The sequence below is a fragment of the Psammomys obesus genome, unplaced genomic scaffold (assembly GCF_907164565.1).
Source record: "Psammomys obesus unplaced genomic scaffold, mPsaObe1.curated_primary_1811, whole genome shotgun sequence".
Classification (NCBI taxonomy): domain Eukaryota; kingdom Metazoa; phylum Chordata; class Mammalia; order Rodentia; family Muridae; genus Psammomys; species Psammomys obesus.
The window spans coordinates 1,118,786-1,141,761 of NW_026594354.1; the positions used below are offsets into that span (position 1 = coordinate 1,118,786).

Here is a 22,976-nt window from a genome sequence, read left to right on the forward strand (position 1 = left end):
TAATAATAATAATAATAATAATAATAATAATAATAATAATAATAATATAACCAAAAGACAGGGAAGGGCCAGATCTCTTCTATTTGGATGTTCAAAAGTTGTACTGCTCAAATGTAACTTAGTAACTGAAATTCCAAAAATTTGGTGATACTACCCAAATACTCCACTTCCTCCTCTCAATATACATATATTGATTGGGGGCTAAAGCCAAGGACCTAAGATCATGACAAGGAAACTGCAGAGATGAAAGGTTAGATCCAGGACCAACATCATCTTAGGAAACTTTGAAGTAGTGGGCCAAATATAAAAGCCATAAAAATCATTTCCTTTTAAAATGTCTAATTTTGTGTTAATGAAGTGATCTAAAATCTTCATCCCATCCTTCTCAGAATCAGTCTTCAGACTTTAGCAGCAAATTCACATGCAAGTAAATACATAAACACCTGAGGAGGACACTTGTTCCTGTTTGTTGCAATTATTAGTTTCGTCTCTATTTTAACAAGATATTTGAATTGGGCAGGAAATAAAGATTAAAGAGAAAAATGCAGGGAGGGAGACTAGATCGACTCCATTGGAAAACCCTCTTCTCAAAGGAAGATCAAGATGATCGTTTGAATCTGAAAGTAATGTAATGCGCTTACTTACTGAGCTCTAACTGATGTTAATCTTCCACCAGAAGCCCTAGCGCACACAGCCTGCCTGATGAGTTTCATCATAGAGCATGGGTGACAACTCTGCCAAATACTTAACACTGGCTGGGCATAGAAAGGAAGCACAGAATTTCCCTGCTAACTGAGAAACCTTGCCTCTGGAGGACTCTGGAGGAAACAGGCCCTGCTGGTCTCTATGAGCTATCTTCCTCACCTCCTCCTTTTCAGGAGTACTCTCTTTCCTTCTGGGAGGCTGCCCAGCTCCTGGACGAAGGGCTCCCATCGGAATATTGATATTGGCCTGAAAGAGAAAACAAGAGAAATTTAGCTTAAGAATAGGAAGAAACTGCGTGACATTTGAAGACAGCAATCACAGTGAGGAAAATGCTTCTGAAAAGTACATCTTCAAACCTTTTTATCTAAGGAAAATTGCTGTAACAATAGCACAAAATATGCAAAAGAAAATTTCACTTCCACTTATTATACAATCCTGGTATTCATCCTTAGGTCTGCGAAGTCATTTTACAATTCCTTATCGGATGGAAGAATTTTTGAAGACAGTTTGTTCTGGCTGTTGACCCCCTATAGTGCACATCATTTTCCCCTTTCAGTGACAAGGAAGGAACACATAATGATAAGAAAGGAGGAAAGAGCATCTACAGAAGCCATTCCACACTTAGTTCTCTGTCAGTTTCCTTGATATGGACAATGATGAGGGTGCTTTTCCATTTCCTAAGTTGCCACCCCCTTCCAGTAAAATCTTTTCTCTTCTTCACACCAAGCGCATGTGAGTGACAGTAAGGGAAAAGAAAAGTGCTTCCTGTTTTCTTCTGGCTTTCAGAGGCCCTCTGTAGCAGGTTCCGAGGTTGTTTCCTATTTTCGTTTTCTTCTGATGTCCATCCTCTTTGCCTTTCAGGATGGGGATTGAACATTTTAGTTAGGGTCCTCTCTTTTGCTTAGTTTGTTTAGATGTACAGATTTTAGTGGGTTTATTCTATGTTGTATGTTTATATGAGTGAGTATATACCATGCGTGTCTTTTTGATTCTGGGACAACTCACTCAGGATGATCCTTTCCAGGTCCCACCATTTACCGAAACCTGCCACAGAGGGCCTCTGAAAGCTTCTGCAGTATTGACTGTCAAAGCAGATGCTGAGCCTGATGGCCAACTGATGGGCAGAGTGAATGGAATTTTATGTAAGAAGTGGGAAATAGTAAGAGCTGGAGGGGACGGGAACTCCACAAAGAGAGCAACAGAACAAGATAATTTGAACACAGGGAACTTCCCAGAGACTCATACTCCAACCAAGGACTATTCGTGGAGATGACCTGGAACCCCTGCACAGGTGTAGCCCATGGCAGTTCAGTGTCCAAGTGGGTTCCATAGTAATGGGAAGAGGGACTGCCTCTGACATAATCTGATTGGCCTGCTCTTTGATCACTTCCCCCTGAGGGGGGAGCAGCCTTACCAGGCCACAGTAGAGGACAATGCAGCCACTTTGGATGAGAACTGATAGACTAAGATCAGAAAGAAGAGGAGAACCTCCCCTATCAGTGGACTTGGGGAGTGGCATGCATGCAGAAAGGGGAGGGAGGGTGGGATCGGGAGGGGAGGAGGGAGGGGCTTATGGGGGGATACAAAATGAATAAAGTGTAATTAATAAAAATTAAAAAAAAGAAAAGTGCTATAAAATCAAGTTCCTTTTTTAATCAGAATTTGGTCAAAATTAGCTGAAATACTAATCTCCTTCAGGGGCAAGCATGAAATACCTTCTTGTAAATATGAAATACTTCTAACACTAAAATATATAAGAATATGTTGACACAGTAATTTGAAATTGAGAAGATGATGTGTAAATTTAAATTTCACTCATTTTGACAGACATCAAAAGGTGAAAACGTTTAATACATACCTAAAAAATGTCTTTAAACAAAAGCATAGCTCAAATAAACTGTGCGTTAAACAGTTTTAAAACCTAGAACATATTTCCCCACTGAAGATAAAATGTTGACCTGTAAGTAATTAGATATAGGGGCTTGAAAAGTTGAAATCTCATTTTGATACAAGTGAAAATTATTTGTAAGCAAAAGGAACAAAACATTTTGTTAACTTGTGATACAGAGTGGATGATTTGGGTACCAAACCAAATGAAATGAAGAAGTTTGGTAGGGTCCATTTGGATCCACCTGTTATATGCACTGTTGCCAGGATAATGATTAGCCCGTAACAAAGGAAATAGCCAGTGTCAGTGTTCATACAGCATGCATGGCAGGTCTGCATTTTGCCTCCAAGGAAAGCAGACTTGGAAACTCTCCTTCATGCTAGAATAATACTGATCCCACAGATAGGAAACAGATTTCGAAGTGTTTGTGGCAAATAGCAAGAGTGGTACATCATTTTGATACCAAGAAGTATTTTCCAACAGCATGTATCATGGGAGACACAGAAAATAGAGGGAAAGATAGATCTTATGTTCTGGCAAATATGAAGCAATATTTCATGAATCTCATGAGATCATGATCTTACTATGTCTCCCAGGCTGGCGTCAAACTCCTATTCTCAAGTGATCCTTCTGTGTCAGCTTCCCCAACAACTGGAATTTCAGGAAGGTATCATTTCTCCAGGTCAGCTCTTATAATCTTAATTAGAATAATTTATTATTCTTTATTTCTTAGGAGGATGTAAAATAATGCTATTTCCTAGGGATGTGCCTTAGTACCCGCTTAGGATGCATGAGGCTTGAAATGATGTGAACAGACTCAGAGAAGATGATCTGAATTGGACCAATAGACTATTTCCTCCACTAAAATTCTGATGAAAAAAGAAGAAGATCCATGCAATGACTACTTGGGAGAAGACTAATTAAAAGTTCAGTTAGAGCCAAGTACAGTGGCACACACCTGAATCCCAACACTTTGGTGACTGAAATTAAAAAATATATATATAAGATTGTAAGTCTGGGCTACAGAGCAAGATCATGACTTCCTCTCTCTTGAAAAAGATTATTTAGAACATGCCATCCAAACCATTTATTTTGAATATATAGGAAGTATCTTCCTTGTGGTGAATTTGGGTTAAACCACTGTTTCTGAAAGATTTGGTTATTAAGCTGTTTAATCATTTATATGCTTTATAATGAAATGTAGTTTTCAGTAAGGAAACATGCAAAGGTGATCCTATTTGTTTTGTTTTTCAAGACAGGGTTTCTCTGTGTAGCCTTGTATATCCTGAACTCACTTTGTAGGTCAGGCTGGCCTCTAACTCACAAAAAATCATCCTGCCTTTTCCTCCCTGAGTGCTGGCAATAAAGGTCCCACAGTGCCTAGCTGGTGATCCTTAATAACATACCAGTTCATGTTCTGGGATGACAACATTTTCTTATTTGGACATTATCTTTTTATTTAATTTTATTTATATATTTATTTATTACAATTTATTCACTTTGTATCCCCTCTGCAGCCCCCTCTCTTCTCTCCTCCCAGTCCCACCTATCTTCCCTCTTCTCCCCCTATGCCTTTTTCCTAGTCTTTCCATAGGTGGTTTTATAAGAGTGAAGCAGAACTGGTACTTGTTATATATCCTTTCTAATTGAAAAAATGACAGCTGTTCTGTGTATCATCATCCTCAATTGTAATACGGATAATGGGCTACTTCATGATTTTTAAATCTCTTAACCGTGGAACCCTTTCTTCAAGTAAAATATTGCCAGGACATCTAAAATACAAAATAGTATTTATCAGAGAAACTTCTCTTTGCTACAGAAAAAGACCATTACAAAAAAAAATCACAACTAGTCAAAATACAGAGAACAACTGAGCACAGAGTGTCTAGCTTCTATGGATACATATACAAAACAACTCCTGCACCTCAGGCTCAGTCAATGTCACAGAATACGGAACAGAAAGACTGTGAGAGCTAGAGGACCAGACAATCCACTGTGACACTCTGTCTCCTAGAAATGACCAAGGAGCTTCACCCATGATACCACACCATATGGCTGCCTAGACAGACCTTGACAAGGACAACACCAATACACACACTAATGTTGAAGGGAGGAATCTTATATGGCTATATAGACAATAGCGATTAAAGAAAAAGAGGCAGTGATTTGAGAGAAAGCAAGGGTTGGAGAGAGCAAAGAAGAGCAATTATGTAATTATGCTTAAATTAAAAAAAGAAACACATATTGCCTTAAAAGAAAAATGCGAAAGAGGTAGGGTTCCCAACCTTCCCTTCATAGCACTCAGTCTGGTTAATACTATCATTCTGATAAACAGATTAAACCTCAAAGAGTCTAAAGTTTATGATCAAGGTCACATAAACAGTACAACAAAGGCCACATTTCCAAATCAAACTTTTAGAGTTAACCTTTTCACTCTACCAATCCAATCTCCCAAGTGTTCTTTTCCCTTGGCTAAAGTTAGCTCTAACCAGCTCTAAAATTGCAGACTTAAACTTTGAGAGTGACCTTTGAAAAGGAGAACGTAAAATGCATACTTCTGAAAGAGATGCCAAACAAAAGCTACATTGAAAAATGAGACATTATCTCAGTGACTTGACACTTTTCTTTTCTTTTTGAAGGCATCACTCAAGAATTCAGGAACCGAAAGGGGTTTTTAGAACAGCAAATATTGATGGGAACGAAAGAGCCTGAAAACATTTTGAGCATCCAATGAATACAGTGTGTCGATAAGGAACTGTAAGAGCAGTGCTTTGTCAACTGTGTCATGATCTACACTAGTAATAAGATGATTAAAGAGGCTTCATTATTATAATCGTAGGGCAGTGGTGTTTGAGTGACAAATTACAGACTATAATATAGCCATAAGAAAAATCTTTATAACTTGAATTCGATGGGAAAATGTAAACCTGTAGATCAGTTTTTCTTCTGACATCTAGAAAATTGGCTCATTTTCTTGCCCTTTTTACTGTCTGGATCTATGTCTGAACACAAATAAAATAACTTTTCAATCACTCAGTACTTCCACCTGTTAAATGGGTACGGTATTTGCTATTCAAATTGTATGTAGTATAAGCTATACTTTTAGAAACAGAATAAACAAACACAGAAAAGGCTTTACATGAATGACTTAAAATCAGTATAAGATGGGAATGTGTATAGATTCTCTATGGGTACAAAGAAAGAAATTCTTGGGATCTTTTTTCCTTTTGCAATGCAACTCTTATTTCTTGTTTCTATTTGAAGTTTATTCATTTTAGATATCTTAAAATTACACTCCTGATGCACAAACCTGGTCCATCACCTTTTCGGGCTATACATAATTTGTTACATTCTCCAAATTGGGAATAGAAAAAAAAATCTAACAGGTCATCTTTGGCTAGAGAAGGATACTGTTTCCTGATAGAAGGCCTATCTGATGTGAAATTAATACTGCTCTTGATCTCACCAGGTGAAGAAAAGTAGAAAGAATTCCCTGTAAGTTAATTCCACCACTCCCTTAATTATTTGTATTGTTCTCCTTCTTTGGCTCTAGGCTTTGAGCCAGGAGGATTCTGGAAACAATATTCCCTCCTCAGTCACTACTATATAGCTTTCAATGGGATGACATCTTCTTTCTCCCGTGGGTTAGATTTTGATAGCTGCTACTCACTGGGTACTGGCAATTCCTACTAAACCTCATCTCACAGCAACTAAGCTATCCTCCCCCCCCCCTTTCTTGTACCCACTCACTAGTTGTTTTTCAGAAACTACTGTGATTTTTCTGAACATTGTGTGTTTGTTTGAGAGGAGTCGCACACCCACTGATTCTATATTTTGTTTTCAAATGTCCCTGTACCTTCTGCCAGTATTGATGGCTTCCTGTGTGGCATTCTAGGACAGCAGACAGGAAATCCTATAGATTTGTGTGTTTCAGAATTTCTTTGTGCTCTGTCCTATTCATGGGCCTTATCCTTCTCAGGATGAAATGCAACATGGCACTTTGAAACTCATAGCATCTTTACAGAAGATTTACAGAAGGAATGTGCTTTTAAGACTAGAAAATGATATTCTTTTGATATATTAGCCTAAAATAAGAGTTACAGATAAATGTACACTTCTACTAACTCAAAGATAGCCAATTTTGTTTTGTTTTGTTTTGTTTTGTTTTGTTTTGTTTTGTTTTGTTTTTAGAGACAAGGTTTCTCTGTGCAGCCTTGGCTGTCCTGGACTTACTTTGTAATCCAGGCTGGCCTCAAATACACAAAGATCTACCTGCCTCTGCCTCCTGGAGTGTGGGAATGCCAATTTGTTTCAAAATAAAATTCTAAAGCTGTAGAATGCGTAAATGATCTAGAAGTTCTTGAAATGTGAAGTAGATTCAAACACCAAACTTTCCCACTCAACAGTTTTGAGAAACATCCACTCAGTCACTGTTCTTCACCCATGATGTTTCATGCTGTAATGTCCCCCTAGCCCTAACACTCTGTTCTCAAATTTTTTTGTTCTCTTCAATAGCTTCCTGAATGACTCTACTGTAATGTTGTCATCCATGGTAAAGTAGGTTTCAAGAATGTCTTGTATAGCTTTTAAGACAATGTGAACAATTGGTTGATGGGGGCATGTTATATTTCTGAAGTACTTGTAAATGTCAACATTAAAAACATGACATCTTTTAGTCAGGATATGACTGCTTGCCTCATGTCACAATGTTAGAGCCCTCATCAAAGCATCAAAGAGCATTAACTGGAGTAACACCAAACCCACTTGAGAGAGTGAGTCAAGCTCTTGCTACACTTTAAAGTAAGCAGCATTTGAAATCATAAACAGTGTGTTTGAGTGGTTTATGTAAGAAAGAAACAGCAGATCTAGGATCAAAGAAAAGGCCTTGCCTCTACAGTAAAACAAACATCAAATGAATGTTAACTCTTTGTTTTAAATGTAAATAAAATATGAAGGAAAGCATGTGTCATTGTTAGGATTTTTAGCTTAATCAATGCACTGACTAGCTGACCAGACAGGCAGGGTGGTAGTCTGCTCCTTTGTAATGAGGACTGCCACATACTTGGAATCCTTTCTGTAAACTGGAAATCCAACCCAGGAAAATCAGTCTATAAAACCTGTCTGCACACAATCTTTGCTTTGACAGAAGCTGTTCTCTTCTTCCATGGAGCCTTTATGCACAAGGCTATGGAGAACAGAAGAACAGTGTTAATGGGTGGGTAAAATAAAGACATACTAAAATAAGTAGTATGGAAATATTTTGTTCTACATGTGAATTGCATAGCAAGGAAAAATTTTCCACAGTATGTAACTGCACACTCCCTAACAATGAGGACTCAGATAATCTTTTCTTTGAATGTGTGATAAAGGAGTTAGATTTAGGTTCACACAAAACTTGCTTAAGTCAGTTAAATCAGATGTAATACAGTGGCCATTGTTGTTTATATTTCAAGACCACATTCATTAACTGAATTACTTTGCCTTGTGCTTTTTACTTCAAGCCACCTTGCTTTTAGTTTGACGTTAAGTGAGCCTGGTGCGGTGGCACACACCTGTATTCCCAGCACTCTGGGAGGTAGAAGCAGGTGGATCTCTGTGAGTTCGAGCACAGCCTGATCTACAAGGGGAGTCCAGGATAGCCAAGGCTACACACAGAGAAATCCTGTCTCCAATAATAATAATAATAATAATAATAATAATAATAATAATAATAATAAAGACTTTAAATGGCTATCAGCTTCTTAATTCAAGACACTGTTTATGAATGTGGGCTGCTCAAGTGGGCTTGGCATTTGTGGTTTCCCTTGAGATGGTCCACAGCCATTCACCTCTGTATCAGGGGTGGGGAGAGTTAGAAACGAGTGCACAGAACACTGCATTTTAAGATCGCACTGAATGACTGGGTCACCTGGCTCAGTCCTAAGTACATCATCTCATTTTTCATTCTTGGCTCGTGATGTATGAAAGTCACATTTCCCTGTAGCAGGTACACAGTAATTGAGTAGCTATTTTTGTTACACAAAAATTAATCCTTAGAAGCTACTCTCAAGAGATTCACAGGCTATTAGAATCTGGTCAGGACTCTAAAGGTCACTTGACACAACACCTTCTGTTTACAAATCATGAGGACCAATTCTAGTGAAATCACAAAGCACAGTCACAACTAGGACTTACGCCTCTTTTCTAGTCAACAATGACGTCCTTAGATCTCATGAAAAAAAAAGACAAATATCAGAAAGAATGGAGCAGTGTCAACCCAGCGATGACTGGCTCTGTGTGAGCTGAAGCCCTGGAGAGGCCTGTGATGACTCCCAAAATGGGTGTGCTCAGGAGGACCAGAAGATGCAGCCAGGGGCTGGTATCACTTCAACTCATTAGAGAAAGCTACTGCACAGATGGCTGATGGGATTATGTTTCTTAGCAGTTCTAACTTTCCCTGCCACCTGTCATGTCACATCCCTTCAACAAAAGGGAACAGTCCCAATGTACGGGGTGTGCTGATGTTGTCTTGGTTACAGCTATCATTATAATCAACAACGAGACTGTCAAGTCAAAATCCACAGGACAAATGCAACTCACAACTGAAATTTTAAATAAGCTGCTGGGAAACAAGAACATTCATCCACATATAGCCCGGTGGCTGCTTCAGGGAATAATAGCAGACATGATAGTTGAAACAGACCAAACAACTCAAAGCCTAACATATTTATTGTCTACCGGTCCTTTACAGAAAAAGTTTTAACAACATATGATATACAACTTTACAAGCAATTAAAAACAAGGAAATCATGAAATTTGCAGGCAAATGGTGGGATCTAGAAAATATCATCCCGAAAGACACACAAGGTATATATTCACTTATAAGTGGGTACTAGACCTATTAGATAGGATAAACATATTAAAAATCTGTACACCTAAAGAAGACAAACAAGAAAGAGGAGCTGAGGTAAGATGGTCAATCCTCATTTAGAAAGACAAATGGGACAGACATTGGAAGTAGGAGAAAAAAGTAACAGGACAGGAGCCTATCACAGAGGGCCTCTGAAAGACTCTACACAGCAGGGTATCATGCTGAGACTCATAACCAAACCTTCAGCAGGGTGCAGGGAATCATATGAAAGAAGGGGGAGTTAGTATGACCTGGAGAGGACAGGAGCTCCACAAGGACCAAATATATCAGGGCACGGGGTCTTTTATGAGGCTGTTTCTCCAACCAAGGACCATGTATGGATATAACCTAGAACCCCTGCTCAGATGTAGCCCATGGTAGCTCAGTATCCAAGTGGGTTTTTCCCTAGTAAGGGGAACAGAAACTATTTCTGATATGAACTCAATGGCTGGCTCTTTGACCTCCCTCCAACTCCCGAGGAAGGAGCAGCCTTGCTATTCCACAGAGGAGGACATGGCAGCCAGTCCTGAAGATAGCTGATAAGCTAGGATCAGATGGAAGGGGAGGAGGACCTCCCCTATCAGTGGACTTAGAGAGGGGCAAGGAGGAGATGAGGAAGGGAGGGTGGGACTGGGAGGGAATGAGAGGGCTACAGCTGGGATACAAAGTAAATAACCTGTGATTAATATAAAAAATAAAAATTATTAAAAAAGAGTACTTTACAAGTACATTAAAGAGATCTCTCTAGTCAACAGAAAAATCAACTGGTTCCTTCAGAATGTTTTTACATCATTGGCTAAGACTTAACACACTGGGAAATCATGGTAGATTTAGACTCCCCCTACAGTTCAAAGACCAACTTCAGCAATCATAAAATACAGCTGTGAGTGAGGTGACTCAGTCATTCAGTGCGATCTTAAAATGCAGTGTTCTGTGCACTCGTTTCTAACTCTCCCCACCCCTGATACAGAGGTGAATGGCTGTGGACCATCTCAAGGGAAACCACAAATGCCAAGCCCACTTGAGCAGCCCACATTCATAAACAGTGTCTTTTGAATTAAGAAGCTGATAGCCACTTAAAGTCATATTAAAAGCAAAAGACAGCTATCTGCCTGTCAAGGGTGAGCCTAAATTCTAACCTTCCTGTTATGCCTGTACTTGGGGGAAATGAAGTTCCCTAAAGAAAAAGGAAAAGTCATTCCTTGCATTGAAGAAACAGAATAGTCATCTTTTAAGTTGTGTGTGTACTAGAAACCAGGAATGTGTCATAAACTGTTTAGTTTATTCATTATAACCATCCTGCTATGTAGCAGTGTTTGTCTCAGTTTTGAAGAAAAAAAAAGTAAACTAAGGATGCTTACAGTCACAGAGATCTTTACCATTTTGACTCCATATCTTCTGGCACATTATTAAAGTTGCCTGCCTATGACAAGTATAGTTGAAAGAGTCTCAGTTCACTCAATCCGAACAAAATAGAGATCTAAACCTAAACTTTTAGAAATTTCCACTGTAAAACATTGTTCTGCAAGATTGCTCATTGAAAAGTCTAAAATGCTTGGAGAACATTGCCTTCATGAAAAGAATAAGATGTTTTTTTTTTAAGAAGTAATGGACTCTGATAAAGTTTCCCAATCAGTTATGGCAACTCTTAACCTAGTTAACAAGATCTCATGAAACTTATGGTATTCTAAAGCATATACTTTGGAAATTGAGAAAAGAGATGATGATGGCTGATTGGTGAATGTTAACAGCCATTTATTAATTAGTATCATTCAGACACTGACCTACGTGCATCTATGTGCATTAAACTCATTTCACACTTGCAGGAACACTGTGAAAGATGTTCTTCTACTCATTCTATTAACAGATAAACAGAGAATGAAGGAAAAAAAGGATAAGCTAGTTGCCCAAAGTCATGAAGCTATTAAATAGAGCTGGCCATCCATGACCTTATCAAGCAGAGATTAAGTATCAACTCATGGTTACGTACCCTACTCCTGGCACATACTATGCCCCTGGAAGTAGCAGCTGAATTGGATTAGAGATATAATATGCCCCCTGGATGTGGCAGCTGAATTACATTGGAGATAAGAGTCTAATTTTAAAAAAAAAGTGAGTATGGGCTGGAAAGCTGGATCAGAAGTGATGAACACTGTCTGCTCTTTCAGAGGACCCAGGTTCCATTCTCATCACCCAAATGGTAGATCCACCTCCCTCTTCAGGCTTCTGTGGGCCCTGGGTACCAGGCACACATGTGGTGCACATATATCCATACAGGCAAAACATCCATACACAGAAAAGTAAAATAATTCTTAAAAATTTGAAGTGACTAAAGTGGATCAATTAGACCTTTTAGGAACATCCAATGATATTTACACAATTAGAGTACGCTCTTGTCAATCAAACTTTTGTGTTTGCTTCAGAGAAATTCATATTCTAATGTTTCTATTATGAACCATTATATATTGGGTAATCACTTTCATATTTTGTTTAATGTACACTATTTAGGGTTAACATAAAGATGATAGGAAAATAGAAGATAGTACTGATTCTAGCCACAACAAAAATTATTTCATTTGAAAGTGCATTAAATTGGTCTTTTGGTGAGACATCTAATATATTGAAACAGATAAAACCACATCCATAAGGAACCACTGATTGCCTTTGTTGGCAAAGTGGTTTTTGTGTAATGCAACATAATGATGGCTATTGAGAATGGTCAATAGTGGCATTTTAAATATTGCAGACCTTAAAATACATCAAGGTCAAATTTAGTAAATAAAATGCTAGTGAATTTTCAGTGGAGATTTGTATGAGCCAGAGGGCACTAAGGGGAAAAAAATCAATACGCTTTCAGTTTAAAATGTAGAGATGAAAAAGCAGAAGAGCGTTCTGAAAAATAAAAAAGGAAATTTTCTCTTTATCACTTCAAGAGCTTAGAGTGCAGCGATCACAACTCTAATTAAGCTATCTTTGTGATCATAAATAGAATAATGGCTAGTCTCAAATGATTGGTTACTATGCTGTTTTCAGAATCTCGTTTATTAATTTCTAACAGAACTATTACCTCCATGTCATGGGTTTGGAAATGGAGGTAGAGGGGTAAGACAGCAAGAAATCCTTTTTCATGTTTTTGTACTAGAACAAGATGGATTAAGGACTGCAGTCAGTTTCAGATTCCATGCTACTATTTGAATATCATGTAAAAGAGAAGATTTAAAGGCTCAAGGTCCACAGGACCAGACAAAAGATAATGTCCACTGCCATTGTTAGGATACAATAGAGACTGAGTAGATAGATTTTATAATGCTGAATGTTAACATGTAGAATGGAATGCCTACCAAATGCAAACGCCCCTCCTTGGGCTTGCTCAGTGGCAGGGTTCCAGAGAATAGCATACATCCTGCCACTTAATAACTCCATCAGTTTAAAGGTATACATCAGTCATGACAAGTAAAGGTCTGTCTCTCCAACACCCTTTACCACTGCTGTGTACTAAGATTTCATAAACCTTCAACGGCATGTTGACAGCCTGGCCAAATGCAGACCCCACCGAAGCTCAGTCAGCCATTTGTGATAGTGTTTCTGCTGTGTCGGTTGGTGCATTAGAGTTACAATACTCAGAAACTGCTGCATGCCCTGAAGCCTTCAGGAAAGTTCAAGAAGGAGGGAGGGGCGGGGGACTCTTCTTAGAAGAAAGCACAGCTAGATTCTGAGCTGATAAAAGGAAAATAGAAGTTGACAGTAAAGCATTGTGTTCAGAATCTCGGGGTGGAAGCTATTTGAGAGTCAAACTCAAAGCCCTCAAAAGAAATAACAGAGTAAGTCCTGAGTTAAAAAAAAAAAATACTGAAAGTTATTTTCATATTCTATCCACATTTCAAAATGCTTGCTTCTGTATCTCCTTTGTGGATAACACAAGTCAGTTTAAGCAACCAAATAGTTTATTTGTTAGAGTGGCATAAAGAAAATTAATAACATATAAATAAACTCACAAGGCTTTGGGAGAACAGTTTACATTAAAAGGTTTTGTTTAAAGAAAAGGTTTTTAGTGCTGAGAATTGAACTCAGGGCATCATATATACTACTCATGTGTTCTACTACTGAGTTAAACCTCCTGCCCCAAAAGATATTTGAAACCAGTAAGTCAAGCAAACTGTAACCTATTGGTATATCTATATATCAGTTGAGTATAAAAAAAATAAAAATTAAATGTTCTATTCTCTATCAGTGGACATATAAAATACCATATAGACAACATACTATATTTTGATTAACATGTAATAGCTATACATCTTTATGGGGAACAGTATATTTTAGCAGTATATTTTAAAACATGCATTCCAGATATACTGGTAGAATCAAATAAAATAGCATTTTCTACTTGTTATTTTGTAGCCTTCAGGAGCGTCTCTCCGGTTCTTCGAAAAGGATAGAATGGGTTATGGTGAATCTAGTAGGTTTTGTAGAATGTAATTCTTACTTGTAAGCTTTGCTCACAATTCAGTGCACTTAAAAGTAGCTTCAGCTCTCGGTCATCCCCTATCAATTTTACAGCCCTTTCTAAAATCTGCCTCCTAAGTCTTACAAATAGGAACTTTCTTTTCTTCTTAAAGTCAAAAAATCAGTTAAAGATAAACAATTGCAGTAAGAATGACTTCGTAAGGAATCGGACCAGAAGTCACAGAGCCGATGGTAAAAACCCCAATATACCTACTTACCTGGATGGCTCTGACATTGGAAATTGGCTGTTTCGACATACTCACAAGGTCTTATTCCTAAAAATAAAAATAAATAAAAATAAAAATAAGAGCCTGTTAGAGGTGGCAGACTTCAGATTCAAGGTCTTGATAAATTAGAATTTAACTCATGATTCAATTGGGCATTTGCCCCTTTCACTAGCCGTATATTCTTTCAGTCTCACTTTCTGCAGTTACTTGGAGACTCTCCTTCCCAATGCCTCAGGGAGAGAGAACACTAGAGCACCCTGATAAATCATTCAGGAGGAGATATACTGAGATGCCTTGCCCCTGATGCAAATGATAGGTGATCAGAAACTTGAAAGGCCCTATCATTGCTTTCCCTGCCCTCTTGACCTTCTGCCAAGAGCTGCAAACCAAAGAGGTGGTGGGAATAAAACACCTTTGTTCTGCCTCAGAGGCACTAGGCATGAAACTGAACTTTTGATCTGTACTCACTGTTACCAGGGCAGCTATTTACTTCAACAGTGGCAACTGTACTTGGTATAATACCCGAAGATGCCTCAACATTTGGAATACTTTCTCAGAAGTGTACATATCTCTTTTCCCAATAATCTCACAGACCCTTTGAGAAGCTGAATTGTTTAGTTTTCACTTGTCCCACCCAACCATCCCAACAAGCCTTGGTTCTAGAAACACCAGAAGATGGCATGTTCTGCAACTTTCTTCTTTCAGTACAACAATCGTAGAATGTTCACGGAATTCCATGACCATATTAGACCCCCAAATGGTAGAAGTGCTTTAATCTACAATTTTCTTTAAACACATGAGACCAACTTTGAGCACTAGGATCAAAGCCCGGCCTATGGTTTGTTGGAGCTAAAGGAACAAAGAGTAACAATGAACCCACCTCTGGCTGGTTTTACAGCTGTCTGTTAAACATCAACCGGAGCAAGTAAAAAGTTTAAAACTCATTGAATTAAAAACATTCTCTCTTCTAACCCTAACGAGAAAGTGACTGAGATGTACGTGGGTTAACATGTGGCTGAATGAACACAAAAGTCCACTGAAACATGGTCATTCAATATTTCTAGACCTGTTTCCTCTTCCTCTTCAAATGGTCCTGCTTCACAAGTTATGAGAAGATTTGAATGACATAATATGTCTGGCAAGGCTTTCTGAACTCTAAAGCATAAGTGTGACTGTTTGTTGCATTATTGACAATGGTCACAGCTAATGATTCCTGAGTGCTGTGCTAATCTACATCCTTAAATATAGAGAAGAACTGTTACATGGTCAACACAGAAATAAATTACAAGAGAAGAACTTAAGTGAAAATGAAGCTTTTCCATTTTAGATCTCAGCTTCTATTCCATGAAGATAAATAAGCGCACACTCATTTTTAAAAATATCTACAATTATTGTATTTCATTATGTACTTTGAGGAGCTATGTACATACAAATAACACACATGAACTTTAAAAGTTTCATCTAATGTTAAGATATAGATACTACACCAGGAATGGTGGCACCGCCTTTAATCCCAGCACTTGAGAGGCAGAGGCAGGTGAATCACTGTGAGTTCAAGGTCAGCCTGGTCTACAAAGTGAGTCCAGGACTGCCAGGACTGAGTTACTTAGAGAAACCCTATCTGGAAAAACAAAACAAAATAAATAAAAAAGATATAGATACTGCTTCTACAATAAAGGTCCAGGATGAACCAATTTTTAATATAATCAAAAATTAAGTAAAAACATCAAGTCAAATAATCAAGGATAAATTTTTCCCTATGATCCTTTTCAAGTTGAGTGCTTGCTACCTTACCTTCAGCATCAAAGAAACATAAATAGCTTTCTAATTTGTCATTCTAGAGTACACAGCTCAGTTCTGAAAGGATATGCATAGAATAGCTTAATTTTTGACATTTCCATTTGCAAATGCTAAAAGAAATAATGCAAAAATAATAATTCTTATAAGGTCTTTAAACCTGACCACAGTGCTCGCTATGTGTGCTTACCACTAGAGTTTAATTAACATTGTTTTCTTTTAAGTTACTGTATATTAATTTAAATCATGAGGATTAGAAATTGCCCTTATGTGATTTTAATAGCAAGTTGAAATACAAAAGCAGTGAACAATGAATGGTTTTATTTATACTGCATTAATTTTTGCATGTGGTTTTATTTTTTTCACTGACTATTTACACTAATTACTGGATTACCGTATTTGCTGGAGAAAGTGAGCTTAACAGATGTATGGACTTTGCATCGTCTACCTAATTTTGTTATACTTTTATTTGTCTATGGATCTCTTAACATCTTTGTCAAGCTTCGATAGAGACATCTATAGAAAGTCAGTTCACTCCCTGCTCTCATTTCTCACCATCAGGCCCAGAGAATATTTGTATAAATCAGTTCAGCAGCAGTTTCTGCTGTCCTCATTATTTGCAGGGAAATCGGGGCAAAGCGCAGTGATGAATAAAAATAGACAGTGTTCCCTGGCTGTTTCCCTGATTGTGAGCATTCACCTCCATCAGGGTGTAGAGTGTGGTGCACGTTCCCTCTACAGCTGCATGTCCCTTCCGTGGATGAACACAGTAAAGCTGTGCTTTATACCCTCACCCCACCACCATCTATTTCAGGGTCACTGCTTTTTATCCAAATAGATACTCTCTGCAACATGCAATGCCGGGTCTGCCTCCTGGATCTGGCTAAAATTTGAAATCCTGCAACTTTGACAAGGCATATTGACTTTAATAAACTGGCGATGCTTGCCAACTGAGCACAGGTAAGCTTTCCTGGCAGTCTGTGAGAACTTTTAATGGTCTTTGTGCTGAGTCATGGATAATAGACCCCTATTTGCTTTTGACTGGGCAGCACCTAATATCTAGCTTCTAAATAAAACCCTTCAACTTACTAAAACTGTTCAGCCTTAATATCACTAATTTCACAAGATGAGATTAAGGGGGGAAAATCAATTGTTATTTGGAAAGAAGAGCTTTGTTTGTTCTTTTAAAAGGTCAAGGAAATGAGTGAAACACTGTCTCCAAGGGATTTATCTTCTGTCCTGAAGCTAAAAATAATTCCCGAGGAGGGTGTAGAATGATGCTCTGACTACTTCAATATGTTGGAAAGGAAGAGAGAGTTCTTGCCGCTCCATACATTGTCTGGTGCCCACATAGACAAGGACACTGAGTGCTGCCCTCTATCCTGCTGGGTACAGGAAAACAGTGACCAAAGCAAAGCTCTCGAAAAGATGGTGCTGTCTACACAACTTTGTTGTTGAGACCAAGCACAGCACGTAGGGAAGGGAGAAAAGGATTCTACACTTACATCATCTAACAACTCTCATTTAGACAAGCACACACAGAGAAACTAACATTCCAGCTTTCCTCTGCCCGCTCTTCTCCTGACAGATTCTTCAGCTTAGAGCGTGTTGTCAGTCTGCAGCTGACTATAACACAGGCCAGCAGGGCTTCAAGGTCACAGTTACCATATCTGGACTGTGGATATTTTGTTAACATCCCTATCAATGAAAACCCCTTTAGTTCCCTTTCAGCATGCACACAGTCACACACACAAGCACACACACACAAGCACACACACACACACACACACACTTTATAAAATAGAATCAGGGTTACCAGCATTGAGCAGGGAATTGACAAAGAAGCTACCTGGTACTTAGAAACCTACAAAGTTATGAGTAGTCACTTTAAGTTAGGGATAGAGAAAATTTCCTCTAGAAAGCTGGGAGCCAAAGCGGGGTCCTTCTGCTTACCTGCTCTCTGGATTTGTTTACTGCCTGAGGACAGTCCCAGGCAGCCAGGTGCGAAAACACAAAACTCTTTACCAGGCAGAAGGAACTCCCGGTGTCCTCTGAGCTGGGATCTCAATTCCAGTGCTTTTCATGTGGCTGAAATTGCTGGAGTGCTCTGTGCCTCTCCCGTACTGAGAGATGCCCCTGGCTTGGGGCTAGAGGAGAACTCGGTTTAAGGCTAAAGTGTTAAAGAGAATTCCTGTCATAGCTCACAGTTGTTCTTCCTAAATATAGAGTTTGATACAAGCCATAGGCTGCCTGCCTCCAGAAGGCTTGACCGTGTGGAAAGCAGGGTTCAAATATCAGCTGAGAGGTAGCTGCATTATCTTACTGCCCTCCTAAACTTCCTGAGGAGGCTGGCTGCATTCTCTCACATTTTCTGAGGGGTGCAGTGAACTTCAAAAAGTAGGAAGAGTCTATCTTTAGCTGTATTATCTAGAGGCCAGAAATGAGGAAAGGTTCATTAAAACTTGAAGGAAGCAGGGGTGCTGATGTCAGACATCGTTTGAATCCAAGCTTGGTCACTTGGAAACGATTAAAGTTACATAATAATCAGGAGTCACCAAATAATATAATTATACCATTACATCAAACTATAAGACATTGTCCTAGTTTGTAGGTCAAACATGGTTAAAAATGGACTGGCTGGCATGATTGCTGGGCTCAGCGACCGTGCTAACTTGGCTCTACTGCTTTTATTGATGTATTCACCTTAGATCTTGGCCCAAAGGAGACAACAGAAGAGGGGGGAAAAAAAAACCAAACAAACAAACAAAGGGAAATGTATACCTTTAGCTTTGGCAAGGACCAAGATTATGTACCTGGAAAAAATATTTTTCAAATCCTAAGGCTCATGGTCACTATTTTGAACATGTTTTTGTGGTTGAACCTCCTCAGTCTCTGAAATTAACTTCATATAAAACTTCCCTTTGGGCATGATAGCTTGCACCTTTAATTCCACCACTCAGGAGTCAGAGGCAGATGTATTTCTGTGAACTGAGCTTGAGGTCAAGTCTAGTCTGCATAGAGAGTTCCAGGCAGCCAGGGCTATGGAGAGAGATCCCATCTCACAAGAACAAAAATAAAAACACACAGATGAAAACCAACTTCGCTTTGGTAGAAATACTCAGTAGAGTAAACCAACTTCAAATACATCCCCTGGGTGACCATACTTCGAACCACCATGACATGACATTTTCATCAACCATTCTTGCTATGTGAGTAAAAGAAGCTTTGAATTCTCTGAGTCAACCACCTACTCCTGGCCAGGGATTCATTCAACGAGCTCAGAGGACAACAATTGGGCATAAACTTGTGGATAGTTGTCACCTGTGTGCCAGCTGGATCCTCTCAGAAACACCAAGAAGGCAAGCACTTTACTTGACTTCACTCCATAACCCCTTAAAATTCCCACTACTGTTGTCAGTTTAAGGTTCCCATAAAAGTCTGCACTTGCCGTGCAGGAAGCCACTGACACACTTCAGCACACCCTGGGTTGATGAGTGACAATTAATGAATGGGGCTCAAGGAGACAGGGTACAAAATAAAAGTCTATTTCTGGCAGAGACAGTCAAGATGAGGAGAAGGAAAACTAAGCAATGAGTCTTACACAAAGTATGGAAAATGGGAAACCGAAGGTATTGGACATTGAAGGAATAGCTTTAAGACTTTTTAGCATATTTCAGTAAAGATCACCTAAGCGGAACAGGGCACAGTGTTGTTCACAAAAATACAATTCACCAAAGTCTTTTTTTAACCTGTATACACTCACCTCTTCCGAACCCAACCCAACCCAACACACCACACACCACACACACACACACACACACACACACACACACACACACACACATCCAAGAGTTGGGCTTTCGTTTGAATCATTTTATTTAATTCTCCCAACAGCTCTGTGAGTTTAGAGGCATAGAAAACAGTTAAGACTCAGTCAGTTCTTCCTAGCTTTTACTTTTTAGACAAGATCTCATTACGCAGCCTTGGCTGGCCTGAAACTCACTGAGTAGAACAAGCTGGCTCAAGCCCATTGAAATATGCCTGCCTCAGCATCCCAAGTGCTGGGATTAAAGTTGTGTGTCATATGAATGGCCTATTCCTAACCTGTGTCATTCAAATTCTTTCCTAGTATACAAAAGCACCCTCAAGGAACCACACTCACACATACACAAAAGCATATGCAACTCCAACATCAATTAGAGTGCATCCCTGAGTAGATGTCATCTCACACATCTAGGACTGTGAAGAGAGGTAATTCTGAGCTTGTTCAGAAACTCTATGATGTCAAGAGATGCAGACTCTTTCAAGTTCGTTCACCTTAGCACTCAGAATAAGTCAGCATTTTATCCTGCTGTTCCCAAGACAGCAGCTACAGCAGCTCCAAAAACCAGGATCGGTCATGGACAGCTAAACGAGGAGGAAGAACAGTGACTACAGAAAAGTAGTTTTTCTTTTCCCACAAAGAAAATTCTTCCTCAGTTCTTCAAAACAACTTCCCCTTACATTTAAAAAGGAAGGGGGAGGAATGGTGTCACACCTGCAAAGGAAATCAATAAATGAATGGCAAAAGTGAATGAAGTAAAAATGATAATAAAAATAGCCTACCTAAAACTGAGATGCCCTTAGCAATGAAGAATGGTAGGGAATATGTGTTCTTTCCCACATGTGACTTCACGAAATTTACACCAGTTAGAAAGCAGAAATATAAATTTTGTAAGTAAAGAAATGTTTTTTTTTAAATAAATGAAAAGGGGGGAAAGCCAATGTGAAAATTCTAAAATCATATTTCACAAGACATACAAACATGAATCACATCCAATTTAAGTAAAGATGCAGGAATTTTTTTTCTTTTTCTTTTTTTTTTTTTTGCTGTTGTTAATGCTGTTTTGTTTTGTTTGAAGATTTATTTTATTATTTATTTGTGTTATGTGTACCACAAGACTATAGAAGCCAGAAGATGATGTCAGATCCCCTAGAGCTGGAATTACAGACACTTGTGAGCTGCCTCACATAGGTACTAGGATTCAAATTCAAGTCCTTTGCAAGAGCAGTATGGTCTCTTACTTGCTAGGCATCTTTCCATCCCCAAAGCATAGTTTTAATCCTAATAATAATGTAAGGGACACTAAAGTATAGAAAATGTTTTAAAGTATAATACTAGCATAAAAAAAAAAATCCAGATGCCAGGAGTGGTAGCACATGCCTGTATTCCCAGCTTGGGGAGGCAGAGGCAGGCGGATCTCTGAGTTCATGGACAGCCTGGTCTACAAAGCATGTCCAGGACAGCCAAGGTTACACAGAGAAACCTTGTCTTGAAAAAAAAAAACAGAAAACAAGAAGAAAGAAAAAAGAAATCCAGAGAATAACTATTGATACTTTTTCCAAGTAAAAATTTACAATACCTATGTACAATAATAAAATAACTTCAAAAAGCTAAAATGAAATAATACAATTATTTTCTATATGCATATTTGTTATAGAATTAACACACTCATATAAAACAGGTTTTCTAATCAAGAAGAAAAGTAACAATTAACTTAGATATGGACCAAAAGGATTGGAGAAATGGCTAAGAGGTTAAGAGCTCATTCTGCTCTTGCAGAGGGGCCCAAGTTTGGTTCCTAGCATCTATGCAAGACAACTCATAACTGCCTTTAACTCTAGCTCCAGATCCAATACCCTCTTTTGGCCTCCATAGACACTATACTCAAGTACACAAATCTCTCTCGAGTGCTCGCTCTTTCTCTCTCTCTCTCTTACACACACACACACACACACACACACACACACACACACACACACACTGGGGAAGAGGGGAGGTGGAGGAGAGCTTGAAGGAGTGGAAGGAGGCAAAACCGTGCTTGAGATGTATTTCATGAAAGAATAAAATCAATACAAATTAAAAAAATAAAACTTTTTTACTTTTAATTTATTTAGCTGTTAATTTTACATCCCAATCATAGACTCCACCCTCCTCTCCTCCTAGTCCCACTTTCTCTCCCTCTTTCCCCCTCCCTCCTCCTCTACCCTTCAGGAAAGGGAGACACACACACACACACACACACACACACACACACACACACACACACATGCTAATCCACCCCAGCACTTCAACTCACATTAAGACTGGGACCCTGGGTAAGATAATCAATCCTCACTCAGAAAAGCAAATGAGACAGATATTGGAAGAAGGAGAAAACAGGGAACAGAACAGGAGCCTACCACAGAAAGCCTCTGAAAGACTCTACCCAGCATTGTATAAAAGCAGATAATGAGATTCATAAACAAACTTTAGGCAGAGTACAGGGAATCTTAGGAAAGAAGGGGGAGATAGTAGGACCTGGAGAGGACAAGAGATCCACAAGGATAGCAACAGAACCAACATATCTGAGCACAGGGGTCTTTTCTGAGACCGATTCTCCAACCAAGGACCATGCATGGAGATAACCTAGAACCCCTGCTAAGATGTAGCCCACGGCAGCTCAGTATCCAAGTGAGTGCCCTAGTCAGGGGAACCGGGACTGTCTCTGACATGAACTCAGTGGTTATCTCTTTGACCACCTCCCCTGTATGGGGGAGCAGCCTTGACAGGCCACAGAGGAGGACAATGCAGCCAGTTCAGATGAGACTGGATAAGGTAGGGTCAGATGGAAGGGGAGGAGGACCTCCGCTATCTGTGGACTTGGAGAGGGGCATAAGAGGAAATGAGGGAGGGAGGGTGGAATTGGGAGAGGAAGAGGGAGGGGGCTACAGCTGGGATACAAAGTGAATAAACTGTAATTAATACAAAAAATAAAAATTAAAAAAAAGGACTAGGCATATCCTCTTCCTCTTTGGCCTGTCAAGGCAGCCCCACCAGGAGGAAATGATGGAAAAGCACATCTTGTAAGCAGGGTAAATTTTGGGTTGAAGTTTTTATGGGTTGGTTGGTATTCCACCTCCCTCCAATAAGGGTCCTGTCTAGTTA

The 22,976-nt window shown here is 39.1% G+C and overlaps 1 protein-coding gene across 1 annotated transcript in view; it reads right to left on the reverse strand.

Moving 5' to 3' along the window:
- The window catches only part of Smpx (small muscle protein X-linked), a 55,482-nt gene extending 37,348 nt beyond the window's left edge, over positions 1 to 18,134 (reverse strand). The window contains exons 1-3 of the mRNA XM_055618664.1: positions 17,963 to 18,134; positions 14,204 to 14,260; positions 865 to 951 (exon numbers count right to left, since the gene is read on the reverse strand). Of these exons, the coding sequence (XP_055474639.1) occupies positions 865 to 951; positions 14,204 to 14,242 (126 nt within the window). The 5' untranslated portion in view covers positions 14,243 to 14,260; positions 17,963 to 18,134. The remainder of the gene's footprint in view (positions 1 to 864; positions 952 to 14,203; positions 14,261 to 17,962) is intronic.
- Positions 18,135 to 22,976: the final 4,842 nt, after the last annotated feature.